Source organism: Rhinoraja longicauda, chromosome 19, assembly GCF_053455715.1.
Source record: "Rhinoraja longicauda isolate Sanriku21f chromosome 19, sRhiLon1.1, whole genome shotgun sequence".
NCBI lineage: Eukaryota > Metazoa > Chordata > Chondrichthyes > Rajiformes > Arhynchobatidae > Rhinoraja > Rhinoraja longicauda.
This window is the reverse complement of record NC_135971.1, coordinates 7,943,046-7,958,169: the sequence shown is the minus strand read 5'-3', so window position 1 is coordinate 7,958,169 and position 15,124 is coordinate 7,943,046. Positions and strand designations below refer to the sequence as shown.

The 15,124-nt window shown below is 46.3% G+C and overlaps 1 protein-coding gene across 1 annotated transcript in view; it reads left to right on the top strand.

Annotated features, from left to right (window-relative positions):
- LOC144603039 (zinc-binding protein A33-like) overlaps nt 1-15,124 on the top strand; it is a 111,608-nt gene that overhangs the window by 80,338 nt on the left and 16,146 nt on the right. Inside the window, exons 3-5 of the mRNA XM_078416169.1 lie at nt 13,026-13,259; nt 13,913-13,935; nt 14,028-14,146. Coding sequence (XP_078272295.1) covers nt 13,026-13,259; nt 13,913-13,935; nt 14,028-14,146 — 376 coding nt within the window. The remainder of the gene's footprint in view (nt 1-13,025; nt 13,260-13,912; nt 13,936-14,027; nt 14,147-15,124) is intronic.

The window sequence follows — 15,124 nt, the reverse complement described above, 5'->3', positions numbered from 1 at the left end:
CTCCTCCCCCCACCCTCCCCCTCCTTTCACTCTCACTGTCCCCTTCCCCATCATCCACCTTTCCCTCCCTCCCCCACTCCCTCCCCCCACTTTCCCCTCTTCCCTGACAGTCCCCCTTCCCTCCCACCCCCACTCTCTCTTCCCCCATCACCACCCCCCACCACCACCCCCCTCCCCCACCACCACCCCCCGCCCCACACCCCCTCTCCTCCCACCTCCTCCACCCCCTGCTCCCCCTTTCACTCTCACTGTCCCCTTCCCCACCCACCTTCTCCCTCTTTGCTTCCCCCCCACTCTTCCCTGACCCCCACCATCCCCCTTCCCCCCACCCCCACTCTCTCTTCCCCCCACCACCACCCTCCCCAGTCCCACTCTCCCACCCACCCCCACTCTCTGCTCCTTCCACCCTCCCCCAAACTCTCCCTTCTTCCCTGACCCCCACTGTTCCCCTTCCCCCACCCCCACTCTCTGCTCCTCCCAACTCTCCCCTCTTCCCTGACCCCCACTGTTCCCTTTCCCCCCACCCACACTCTCTCTTCCCCCAACCACCCCAGCCGTCCCCCTCCCCAGTCCCACTCTCCCCCTACTCTCTCCTCACCCACTCTCCCCCCCTTTCCCCCACCACCCCTTTCCCCCACTCTCTCCTCCCCCCATTCTCTCCTCCACCCCTCCCCCCCTCCTACCCCCACCCGCCCCCCACGTCCCCACCCCTCCGTGGAGCCGTTGGCGGCGAAAGGCACTTACCGAACGTGCAGGGAGGAGGAGGGAGCCCCGGACTACTCGAGTCGGGCGGCGGAGGTGGGACTACTCGAGTCGGGCGGCGGAGGTGGGACTACTCGGGGCGGACGGCCGCGGGTCTGGGAGAGTGGGGAGGGGAGAGAAGTGAGAGGAGAGAGGAGAGAGGCGCGGCGGGGGATGCGCACAAGGTGGCGGAGCATGAGGAGGCCGCCATCTTTCTGAGGTCGCGACGGGGCCGTCGGTGGCAGCGACCGCTGAAGGAGGAGGAGAAGAAGCTGCCCGGTCCCGCTGGGTCCGGGCGGGAGGGGGGACTCCAGGACGCCGTGCCCGTGGATTGAAGGGACGGAAGGGAAGGATGAGGACCATCAGTCCGACCATCTCCCTCCTGCTCGGGAGTGTCCCCCGGATGAGGTAGAGTGAGGAGAGGCCGTGCCGTCAGACGCACAGCACTTTGAAAAATGTGTTTAGAAATGAGAGTTTGAAAGTTAAAAATGTCTGTAACTTAAAAGATATTCGACCAATGACAATTAAGCTCTCGCGGGCCACATAAAATTACGTGGCGGGCCGCATTCGGCCCGCGGGCCTTGTGTTTGACACATGTGCTGTAAGCAAACACAATACAGAAATATATTATGTTAATCTTCAACATTCATTTGACAGGAAGAGTCACACAGCCTTCAGTCCCATGTCACATCCCAGTTTGCTAAACTGCACCAGATTATCACTGAGAAAGAAAAGGACTTCCTCAAAGATATCCGAGAAGATGAGGAGCGGATTCTAAATCTAATGGAGAAAAATCTTCGGGAGATTCAAGAGAATTTAAATTCTAATCAGGAGGAACTCCTGCGTTTACTGGAACGGATGGAACAAAAAGACAGCGTGAAATTTCTAATTTCGAAGGTGCCCTTCGAGCGAGCACCGCCATTCAATGTGATCATGGCTGATCATTCTCTATCAGTATCCCGTTCCTGCATTCTCCACATACCCCCTGACTCCGCTATCCTTAAGAGCTCTATCTAGCTCTCTCTTGAATGCATTCAGAGAATTGGCCTCCACTGTCTTCTGAGGCTGAGAATTCCACAGATTCACAACTCTCTGACTGAAGAAGTTTTTCCTCATCTCTGTTCTAAATGGCCTACACCTTATTCTTAAACTGTGGCCACTTGTTCTGGACTCCCCCAACATTGGGAACATGTTTCCTGCCTCTAACGTGTCCAACCCCTTAATAATCTTATACGTTTTGATAAGATCTCCTTTCATCCTTCTAAATTCCAATGTATACAATCCGAGTCGCTCCAGTCTTTCAACACATGACGGTCCCACCATTCCGGGAATTAACCTAGTAAACCTACGCTGCACGTCCTCAATTGCAAGAATATCATTCCTCAAATTTGGAGACCAAAACTGCACACAGTACTCCAGTTGCAGTCTCACTAGAGCCCTGTACAACTGCAGAAGGGCCTCTTTTCTCCTATACTCAACTCCTCTTGTTATGAAGGCCAACATTCCATTGGCTTTCTTCACTGCCTGCTCTTCCTGCATGCTTCCTTTCAGTGACTGATGCACTAGGACACCCAGATCTCATTGTTCCTAACTTGACACCATTCAGATAATACTCTGCCTTCCTATTCTTACCACCAAAGTGGATAACCTCACACTTATCCACATTAAACTGCATCTGCCATGCATCCGCCCACTCACACAACCTGTCCAAGGCAACCTGCAACCTCATAGCATCTTCCTCACAGTTCACACTGCCACCCATCTGCCGGTGACTCAGCACTTCAACTCCCCCTCCCATTCCCAATCTGTCCTTTCTGTCCTGGGCCTCCTCCATTGTCAGAGTGAAGGTACAGCAAATTGGAGGAAGAGCACCTCATATTTAGCGTGGGTAGTTTACACCCCAATGGTATGAACATTGACTTCTCTAACTTCAAATAGCCCTTGCTTTCCCTCCCTATCCCCTCCTCCTCCCCAGTTCTCCCACCATAGTCTTCCCCTTCCCGTCTCACGCTCCGACCGCCGATCGCGGGTCGATCGGGATCCCCCTTCCCTCCGCCGCGGAGGCTCAGGTTTCTAACGCGCCTACTCTATAGACAATGGACAATAGACAATAGGTGCAGGAGGAGGCCATTCGGTCCTTCGAGCCAGCATCACCATTCAGTGTGATCATGGCGACACTCTCAATCATGGCTGATCACTCTCAATCATTACCCCGTTCCTGCCTTCTCCCCATCCTCTCTGACTCCGCTATCCTTACGAGATCTATCTCGCTCTCTGGAATGCATTCAGAGAATTGGCCTCCACTGCCTTCTGAGGCAGAGAATTCCACAGATTTACAACTCTCTGACTGAAAACGTTTTTCCTCATCGCCGTTCTAAATGGCCTACCCCTTATTCTTAAACTGTGGCCCCTAGTTCTGGACTCTCCCAACATTGGGAACATGTTTCCTGCCTCTAACGTGTCCAATCCCTTAATAATCTTATATGTTTCGATAAGATCCCCTCTCATCCTTCTAAATTCCAGTGTATACAAGCCTAGTCGCTCCAGTCTTTCAACATACGACAGTCCCGCCATTCCGGGAATTAACCTAGTAAATCTACGCTACACCCCCTCAACAACAAGAATATCCTTCCTCAATTTTGGAGACCAAAACTGCACACAATACTCCAGGTGCGGTCTCACTAGGGTTCTGTACAACTGCAGAAGGACCTTTTTGCTCCTATACTCTTGAGGCGAAGTGCTGTTCCTCGAGAACGCATGGAAAGGATCACTGTCCGTGGGATTCGGAGAGTTCTCGGAGTTTAACTTGACGAAGTAGAAACAAAGGAACCGCAACATGCTGGAGAACTCGACGGCCAGGTAGCATCCCTGAAGAACATGGATTTTCGAGGTTTCCGGACGGGATGTTTCTTGGGATAAAACATGGGTAGATGACGTTTCGGGTGCGGGTCCATCTCCAGACCGAAGATGGGTCCCAGCCCGAAACATCACCGATACGTTTTCCAGAGATGGTGCCTGACCCGCCGAGTTACTCCAGCACGTTGTGTAATTCTGTGAATCTGTGCGGCTTCTCGTCAAGCTCTCAAACACCCGTTTAAACTAATCCCAATTTAGCTCGCCCCGTGTTCCGCTAAATCCCTTCAATCGTTACCAAAGAACAGAAGCAACTCTATTTTTTAGTGCGACAAAACCGGAGTATCGAGGAGAGGTCCGCGAGGTTAGAGCGAGAACGTCCAAACTCCACACAGCGAGCACCAGTTGTATCTGTGCGACGGCAGGTCATTTTAGCTGTACCACAATAGTGCCCGCATACGATGGAAAACTAAAGGGCAGACAACGGGAATGTCAGTCACCCCCGGTGATGCTCCCTGACCTGCTGAGTTACTCCAGAATTTTGTGAATAAATACCCAGCTAACAATGGCCTATTTCCGTTAACAGCCTAACTTTTTTTTGCATATTTTTCATTCATGTGTTCTATATCTCTCTGCATCCTCGTCTATATCTATCGTTTCTCTTTCCCCTAACGCTCACTCTGAAGAAGGGTCTCGACCCGAAACGTCGCCCATTCCTTTTCTCCAGAGGTGCTGTCAGACCCGTTGAGTTACTCCAGCTTTTAGTGTCTATCTTCGGTTTAAACCAGTATCTGCAGTTCCTTCCTACACATGTAGATTACACAGAGAGACTGTGGAACGCCACATTTCACCGGTGTTCGCACGTTACCATTTAACAGTCGCTCTAAATATATATTTCACCATCGTTTCCCATCTACGTATGGCACCATTTTGGCCTTGACGCCTATGTTCTGCTTTACACTGTCCCAGGTCCATATCTCTGGTATATTCACTTTCCAGAACGAACGGCCCCCTCCCTCCTGTGAGATTAGTTGCAGGTTTGCTCGGACAACTACACAATGAACCCTTGCAGTTTAATGTGGATAAATGTGAGCTTATCCACTTTGGTGGCAAGAATAGGAAGGCAGAGTATTATCTGAATGGTGTCAAGTTTGGAAAAGGGGACGTAAAACGAGATCTGGGTGTCCTAGTGCACCAGTCACTGAAAGGAAGCATGCAGGTACAGCAGGCAGTGAAGAAAGCCAATGGAATGTTGGCCTTCACAACAATAGGAGTATAGGAGCAAAGAGGTCTTTCTGCAGTCGTACAGGGCCCTAGTGAGACCGCACCTGGAGTACTGTGTGCAATTTTGGTCTCCAAATTTGAGGAAAGATATTCTTGCTATTGAGGGCGTGCAGCGTAGGTTCACCAGGTTAATTCCCGGAATGGCGAGACTGTCGTATGTTAAAAGACTGGAGCGATTAGGCTTGTATACACTGGAATTTAGAAGGATGAGAGGGGATCTTATTGAAACATATAAGATTATTAAGGGATTGGTCACGTTAGAGGCAGGAAACATGTTCCCAATGTAGTGGGAGTCCAGAACCAGGGGCCACAGTTAAGAATAAAGGGGAGGCTATTTTGAACGGAGATGAGGAAAAACTTTTTCACTCAGAGAGTTGGAAATCTGTGGAATTCTCTGGCTCAGAAGGCAGTGGAGGCCAAATCTCTGGATGATTTCAAGAGAGAGGTAGATAGAGATCTTTAGGATATCGGAGTCATGGGGTATGGGGAGAAGGCAGGAACGGGGTACTGATTGAGAATGATCAGCCATGATCACATTGAGTGGTGGCGCTGGCTCGAAGGGCTGAATGGCCTCCTCCTGCGTCTATTGCCTATTGTCTATTGCAGTCAATTAACATTCATTGTACGAAGTGGGAGGGTGCAGAGTGGATAACGCGATACTTCAAGAATTAAGCCGCTCCCTAAAGCAAACAAACTTCGAACCCGGAAATGCTCGGAATTAAAATGGCTTTGAAAGACCAGGTCGAGAGTTGGTCCGAGGAGGTAGTTTGTCCCATCTGCCTGGATTTCTTCACCGACCCGGTTATACTGGAGTGCGGGCACAACTTCTGCCGCTCCTGTATCACACAGAGTTGGGGCAGGGAGGGGACAAACTCCTGCCCGGAATGTAGAGAGGAGATTGCAGACCGCAGCCTAAGGGTAAATCGGGCCCTGGCGAGACTGTCTGAGAAAGCTCGAGCACTGAGCCTGAATCGGACAGAGAAGGGAAGTAAACTTTTCTGCGAGGAACATCAGGAAGAAATGAAACTGTTTTGTGAAAATGACAAGAAACTGATCTGTCTGGTTTGTCGAGATGCGCTGGAACACAGAAACCACAGCTTCCTTCCGATTATAGAAGCTGTTGACATCTACAAGGTTAATGCAAACAGATTTGTATCTTTATTTACCTTGTTCATTCTTTGTTGTCTAACGCCTTTATTCTTTGATCTTAGGCTCGGGTAAAATCGGCCATAGAATCTGTCACGAAAAATAAATCTGATATCGAAGAAATAAAACAACAACAACTACGAAAGATTTCCAAAGTTCGGGTGAGGCCTTTCTTTTTTTTAAATGTATATTTTTTTAATTTAATTAATTACAGTGCATATAACATCAACAGTAAACCCCATCCCTCCCCTTCCCTACATCATCATGAAAACAAACAAACAAAACCAAACAAATAAATAAATAAAAATAAATTTAAAAAAAACATAACCACAATGTGACAAAAAAAGGCAAAAGCACAAAAACATGAGGCAAGGTAATTTTCACAAGTCAAATATTTCAGTATTTTCACTGGTGGATTCAAAGAAGGTACAAAAGCATGTGGCATTGAGGGGATAGTTTTACTTGTCCTTAATATGCTACAGCACTGGGTTCCATATGTTGAAGAACTTTTGAGGGTTGCCAGACAATTCATATCTCAACCTCTACCCATTAATTCTCTTAACCAAGTCTCAAACTGAGGAGCAGAGTCTGATTTCCATAGTTTCAAAATACATCTGTTGGCAATTACCATACCATAAACCAAGATTGTGCGAGCATTATGGTCTAGCTTCTCAAGCGTTGTGGAATACCCGAAGAGCAGTTTCAGGGTCCGGAGTTAAAGTGACGTTTAAAACAGTAGAGTATCATTGAAATAAAAGACACCAAAAGTTGTGAAGTTTTGGACAAGTCCAAAAGTGGTGAACGAGTGTACCCTCAGCGGTCTTGCATCTATTACACAAAGGTGAGAGATCAGGAAAGATTTTATGCAGCTTAACCTTAGAGTAGTGTAATCTGTGTATAACCTTGAATTGAATCAGTTGTAGCCTATACACAATAGACAATAGGTGCAGGAGTCGGCCATTCAGCCCTTCGAGCCAGCACCGCCATTCAATGCGATCATGGCTGATCACTCTCAATCAGTACCCCGTTCCTGCCTTCTCCCCATACCCCCTCACTACGCTATCCTTAAGAGCTCTGTCCAGCTCTCTCTTGAAAGCATCCAACAAACTGGCCTCCACTGCCTTCTGAGGCAGAGAATTCCATACCTTCACCACTCTCTGGCTGAAAAAGTTCTTCCTCATTTCCGTTCTAAATGGCCTACCCCTTATTCTTAAACTGTGGCCCCTTGTTCTGGACTCCCCCAACATTGGGAACATGTTTCCTGCCTCTAATGTGTCCAATCCCCTAATTATCTTATATGTTTCAATAAGATCCCCCCTCATCCTTCTAAATTCCAGTGTATACAAGCCTAATTGCTCCAGCCTTTCAACATATGACAGTCCCGCCATTCCGGGAATTAACCTAGTGAACCTACGCTGCACGCCCTCAATAGCAAGAATAGCCTTCCTCAAATTTGGAGACCAAAACTGCACACAGTACTCCAGGTGCGGTCTCACCAGGGCCCGGTACAACTGCAGAAGGACCTCTTCGCTCCTATACTCAACTCCTCTTGTTATGAAGGCCAACATTCCATTGGCTTTCTTCACTGCCTGCTGTACCTGCATGCTTCCTTTCAGTGACTGATGCACTAGGACACCCAGATCTCGTTGAACATCCCCTCTTCCTAACTTGACACCATTCAGATAATAATTTGTCTTTCTATTCTTACCTCCAAAGTGAATAACCTCACACTTATCCACATTAAACTGCATCTGCCATGCAGCCGTCCACTCACGCAACCTGTCCAAGTCACCATGCAACCTCATAGGATCTTCCTCACAGTTCACACTACCACCCAGCTTTGTATCATCTGCAAATTTGCTAATGGTATTTTTAATCCCTTCATCTAAGTCATTAATATATAACGTAAATAGCTGGGGTCCCAGCACCGAACCTTGCGGTACCCCACTGGTCACTGCCTGCCATTCCGAAAGGGACCCATTTATCCCCACTCTTTGCTTTCTGTCTGTCAATCAAATTTCTATCCATGTCAGTACCCTACCCCCAATACCATGTGCTCTAATTTTGCCCACTAATCTCCTATGTGGGACCTTGTCGAAGGCTTTCTGAAAGTCGAGGTACACCACATCCACCGACTCTCCCCTGTACATTTTCCTAGTTACATCCTCAAAGAACTCCAGAAGATTAGTCAAGCATGATTTCCCCTTCGTAAATCCATGCTGACTCGGAATGATCCTGTTACTGCTATCCAAATGCTCAGCAATTTTGTCTTTTATAATTGACTCCAGCATCTTCCCCTCCACTGATGTCAGACTAACTGGTCTATAATTACCCGTTTTCTCTCTCCCTCCTTTCTTAAAAAGTGGGATAACATTTGCTATCCTCCAATCCACAGGAACTGATCCTGAATCTATAGAACATTGGAAAATGATCACCAATGCGTCTACGATTTCTAGAGCCACCTCCTTAAGTACTCTGGGATGCAGACCATCAGGCCCTGGGGATTTATCAGCCTTCAGTCTCATCAGTCTACCCAAAACCATTTCCTGCCTAAGGTGGATTTCCTTCAGTTCCTCCATCACCCTAGGTTCTTTTGGGAGATTGTGTGTATCTTCCTCAGAGAAGACAGATCCAAAGTAACGGTTTAACTCGTCTGCCTAGAATTAATAGAACAGGATTTTATACTTTTCAGTACTACCTTCCAGACATCCTCATCAATTTCAATGTTAAGGTCTTCTGCCCAGGTTTGTTATATTTTTAAAGTAGATTTATCTAGTTTGTTTGAAAAGATACCTACAAAAGATGAGATTAGGTTCTTTGCTTCCGGGGGACCCAGCAAAACTTTGGACAATGAATCGTCTTCGGGCAGGGACTCAAAAATCGAATTGTTTTGTCGAACATAATTTCTCAGCTGTAAGTACCTGAAGAATTGAGTTTTGGGCAATGAGAACTTGGATTGTAGCTGATCAAATGATGCAAAGTGTCTATTTATGTAAAGATCTTTTATTGTAACTACCCCTTTACAGCTCCATTCTCTGAACGCTGTGTCTGTAAATGATGGGGGGGAAAGCGTGGTTATGCCAGATTGGGGCGTGCATTGACGTGAGGCCTTTCTATCTGGAATTTGTATGCAGCGTTGCTCATTTTAATGTGTAGTGGACATGCTGGATCAATTGACTGCTGAAATTAGGTGCGTAGGAAGGAACTGCAGATGCTGGTTTAAACCGAAGATAGGCACAAAAAGCTGGAGTAACTCAGCGGGACTGGCAGCATCTCTGGAGAGAATGAATGGGTGATGTTTCGGGACGAGGCCCTTAGGAACATAGAAAATAGGTGCAGGAATAGGCCATTCGGCCCTTCGAGCCTGCACTGCCATTCAATATGATCATGGCTGATCATCCAGCTCAGTAACCTGTACCTGCCTTCTCTCCATACCCCCTGATCCCTTTAGTCATAAGGGCCATATCTAACTCCCTCTTAAATATAGCCAATGAACTGGCCTCAACTACCTTCTGTGGCAGAGAATTCCACAGACTCACCACTCTCTGTGTGAAGAAATGTTTTCTCATCTCGGTCCTAAAAGACTTCCCCCTTATCCTTAAGCTGTGACCCCTGGTTCTGGACTTCTCCAACATCGGGAACAATCTTCCCGCATCTAGCCTCTCCAACCCCTTAAGAATTTTATATGTTTCAATAAGATCCCCCCTCAGTCTTCTAAATTCCAGCGAGTATAAGCCTAGACTATCCAGTCTTTCTTCATATGAAAGTCCTGCCATCCCAGGGATCAATCTGGTGAACCTTCTCTGTACTCCCTCTAAGGCTAGAATGTCTTTCCTCAGATTAGGAGACCAAAACTGTACACAATACTCCAGGTACGGTCTCACCAAGGCCCTGTACAACTGCAGCAGAACCTCCCTGCTCCTATACTCAAATCCTCTTGCTATGAATGCTAACATACCATTCGCTTTCTTCACTGCCTGCTGCACCTGCACGCTTGCTTTCAATGACTGGTGCACCATGACACCCAGGTCACGTTGCATCTCCCCTTTTCCTAATTGGCCACCATTCAGGTAATACTCTGCTTTCCTGTTCTTGCCGCCAAAGTGGATAACCTCACATTTATCTACATTATATTGCATCTGCCATGCATTTGCCCACTCTCCTAATCTATCCAAGTCACTCTGCAGCCTCCTAGCATCCTCCTCGCAACTAATACTGCCACCCGGCTTCGTGTCATCCGCAAACTTAGAGATGTTGCATTCAATTCCCTCATCCAAATCATTAATATATATTGTAAATAACTGGGGTCCCAGCACTGAGCCTTGCGGTACCCCACTAGTCACTGCCTGCCATTCTGAAAAGGACCCGTTTATTCCTACTCTTTGCTTCCTGTCCGCCAACCAATTCTCTATCCACGTCAACACTGAACCCCCAATACCGTGTGCTTTAAGTTTGTACCCCAATCTCCTATGTGGGACCTTGTCGAAGGCCTTCTGAAAGTCCAGATATAACACATCGACTGGTTCTCCCTTATCTACTCTACTAGTTACATCCTCAAAAAATTCTATAAGATTCGTCAGGCATGATTTGCCTTTCATAAATCCATGCTGACTTTGTCTGATTATTTCACCACTTTCCAAATGTGATGCTATCACATCTTTAATAACTGACTCTAGCATTTTCCCCACTACCGATGTTAGGCTAACTGATCTATAATTCCCCGTTTTCTCTCTCCCTCCCTTTTTAAAAAGTGGGGTTACATTAGCTACCCTCCAATCCTCAGTAACTACTCCAGAATCTAAAGAGTTTTGAAAAATTATCACTAATGCATCCACTATTTCTGAGGCTACTTCCTTAAGCACTCTGGGATGCAGCTTATCTGGCCCTGGGGATTTATCGGCCTTTAATCCATTTAATTTACCTAACACCACTTCCCGACTAACCTGGATTACCCTCAGTTCCTCCATCTCATTAGTCCCCCGGTCCCCTGCTATTTCCGGCAGATTGTTTATGTCTTCCCTAGTGAAGACAGAACCAAAGTAGTTGTTCAATTGGTCTGCCATCTCCTTGTTCCCTATGATTAATCCACCTGTTTCCGACTGCAAGGGACCTACATTTGTCTTAACTAGTCTTTTTCTCTTCACATATCTATAAAAGCTTTTGCAGTCAGTTTTTATGTTCCCTGCCAGTTTTCTCTCAAAATCTATTTTCCCATTCCTAATTAAGCCCTCCTCTGCTGGCCTCTGAATTTCTCCCAGTCCTCTGGTATGATACTTTTTCTGGCTAAATTATATGCTTCATCTTTTGTTTTAATACTATCCTTGATTTCCCTTGTTAGCGATGGATGCACTACCATTCCTGGTTTGTTCTTTTGCCAAACAAGGATGAACAATTGTTGTAGTTCATCCATGCAATCTTTAAATGCCTTCCATTGCATGTCCACCGTCAACCCTTTAAGTATAAATTGCCAGTCTATCTTGGACAATTCACGCCTCATACCCTCAAAGTGACCTTTCTTTAAGTTCAGAACACTTGTTTCTGAATTGACTTTGTCACTCTCCATCCTAATGAAGAACTCCACCATATTTTGGTCACTTTTGCCCAAGGTGCCTCGCACAACAAGACTGCTAACTAACCCTTCCTCATTACTCAATACCCAGTCTAGAATGGCCTGCTCTCTCGTTGGTTCCTCGACATGTTGGTTTAGAAAACCATCTCGCAAACATTCCAAGAAATCCTCTTCCTCAGCACCCCTGCCAGTTCGGTTCACCCAATCTATATGTAGATTGAAGTCACCCATTATAACTGCTGCACCTTTAGTGCACGCATTCCTAATTTCCTGTTTGATGCCATCCCCAACCTCACTACTGCTGTTAGGTGGCCTGTACACAACTCCCACTAGCGTTTGCTGCCCCTTAGTGTTTCGCAGCTCTACCCATATCCATTCCACATCCTCCGAGCTAATGTCCTTCCTTTCCACTGCGTTAATCTCCTCTCTAACCAGCAACGCTACCCCACCTCCTTTTCCTTTCTGTCTATCCCGCCTGAATATAGAATATCCCTGGATGTTGAGCTCCCAGTCTTGGTCACCCTGGAGCCATGTCTCCGTAATCCCAACTACGTCATAATCATTAACAACTATCTCCACATATAATTCATCCACCTTATTACGTATACTCCTTGCATTGAGACACAAAGCCTTCAGGCTTGTTTTTATAACACTCTTGCCCCTTATATAATTATGTTGCAGAGTGGTCCTTTTTGATTTTTGCCCTGGATTTGTCTGCCTGCCACTTTTACTTTTCACCTTGTTACCTATTGTTTCTACCCTCATTTTATACCCCTCTGTCTCTCTGCTCTTGTTCCCATCCCCCTGCCATATTAGTTTAAATCCTCCCTGACAGCACTAGCAAACACTCCCCCAAGGACATTGGTTCCATTCCAGCTCAGGTGCAGACCGTCCTGTTTGTACAGGTCCCACCTCTCCCAGAACTGGTTAGACTGGTTAGAGATAACGGAAACGAGTGACATAGAGTAGAGGATGACGCAGAGAAATAAAGAACAATGAATAAAAGATATTCCAACAAGTAACGACGATAAAGGAAACAGGCCATTGTTAGCTGTTTATGGGGTGAAAGCGAGAAGTTAGTTCGACTTGGGTGGGGGAGGGATAGAGAGAGAGGGAATGCCGGGGCTACCTGAAGTGAGAGAAGTCAATATTACTGGGCTGAAAGCTGCCCAAGCGAAATATGAGATGCTGTTTCTCCAATTTTGCAATTAGCCTCCCTCTGACAATGGAGGAGACCTAGGACAGAAAGGTCAGTGTGGGAATGGGAAGGAGAATTAAAGGAGAATTAAACTTTGTTTCAGGAAAATGTGAGAGAATTTGATTGATTAGATAATTCTGAGAACCGGACGCTGATGGGCTATATGGTCACTTATTCTGTTAGCAAACACAATACAGATATATATTATGTTAATCTTCAGCATTCATTTGACAGGAAGAGTCACACAGCCTTCAGTCCCATGTCACATCCCAGTTTGCTGAACTGCACCAGATTATCACTGAGAAAGAAAAGTACTTCCTCAAAGATATCCGCGAAGACGAGGAGCGGATTCTAAATCTAATGGAGAAAAATCTTCGGGAGATTCAAGAGAATTTAAATTCTATCCAGGAGGAACTCATGCTTTTACAGGAACGGATGGAACAAAAAGACAGAATGAAATTTCTAAAGGTAAGGAAGTCTATTTAAATTTGCTTCTATAAATGTGCACCGTCACAAAATGGCGTCTGATATATTTGAAACAAATTCAACTATGTTGTCTATTGTCTGCATCTGCAGTTCCTTCCCACACATCACTGACATCATATTCAATAGACAAGAGACAACAAGTGCAGAAGTAGACCATGCAGCCCTTCGAGCCAGCAACTCCATTCAATGTGATCATGGCTGATCATTCACAATCAGTACCCCGTTCCTTCCTTCTCCCCATACCCCATGACTCCACTTTCATTAAGAGCTCTATCTAACTCTCTCTTGAAAGCATCCAGATAATTGGCCTCCACTGCCTTCTGAGGCAGAGAATTCCACAGATTCACAACTCTCTGGCTGAAAAAGTTTTTCCTCATCTCTGCTCATCTCACCCTTATTCGGCTGAAATGCACAACCTGTCCAGACTATCCTGTCAGCATCGTGTAATTTTCAGAATAATTTTTATACTTCCTCCATCGGTTCTATGTCTGCAATATCATTCTTCTTCTCTGTGTGTCATTGGGGGTGAGAGTGGACAAATGGGGATTTTTAACACCTCGTAATAATCTGGGTGAAATTCGTGCTCTCAGTAGTTCTGCCTCGATCAATTCAGTCTTGTGTTTTATTTATTTCAGGAGGAAGCTGTTCGCAAGCAAAGGTAGGGCATGTTCTTCACTGAAACTCTGCATGTAACATATTTCCTCATAAACAACAATGCACAATTTGTAATCAGCTATTTAATATTTGCAGGATTAGTGATGAGATCCATACATTATCAGTGACAGATGGTGCCATAACGGCTGAAAAATTCAACCACCTCTTTTTGTTGAAGGCAGCGTTGATAGAAACGTTTGACTCCATTAAACAAGGTAAAACATATGGACTTATTTCACTTGGTTTGTGGGACACATTGATGTTTTTATGTGGTGCAAAGATTGGCCAGGATAAAGCACTGAATGGTAATTGGAGTTTCATTCCTGCACCAACCCACTGACTGAGAAGCCTCACGCACACATGGTCAGCTGGAGATGTTAGATCCTGGAATACATGCAACACAGGAGCACGATAGACAATAGACAATAGGTGCAGGAGGAGGCCATTCGGCCCTTCGAGCGAGCACCGCCATTCAATTACCCCATCCCTGCCTTCTCCCCTGACTCCGCTATCCTTAAGAGCTCTATCTAGCTCACTCTTGAATCCATTCAGAGAATTGGCCTCCACTGCCTTCTGAGGCAGAGAATTCCACAGATTCACAACTCTCTGACTGAAAAGGTTTTTCCTCATCTCAGTTCTAAATGGGCTATCCCTTATTCTTAAACTGTGGCCCCTTGTTCTGGACTCCCCCAACATTGGGAACATGTTTCCTGCCTCTAACCTGTCCAACCCCTTAATAATCTTATACGTTTCGATAAGAACCCCTCTCATCCTTCTAAATTCCAGTGTAAACAAGCCTAGTCGCTCCAGTCTTTCAACATATGACAGTCCCGCCATTCCGGGAATTAACCTAGTAAACCTACGCTGCACGCCCTCAATAGCAAGAATAACCTTCCTCAAATTTGGAGAACAAAACTGCACACAGTACTCCAGGTGCGGTCTCACTAGGGCCCTGTACAACTGGAGAAGGACCTCTTTGCTCCTATACTCAACTCCTCTTGTTATGAAGGCCAGCATTCCATTGGCGTGCTTCACGGCCTGCTGTACCTGCATGCTTCCTTTCAGTGACTGATGCACTTGGACACCCGTTGTACGTCCCCTTTTTCTAACTTGACACCATTCAGATAATACTCTGCCGTCCTATTCTTACCACCAAAGTGGATAACCTCACACTTATCCACATTAAACTGCAT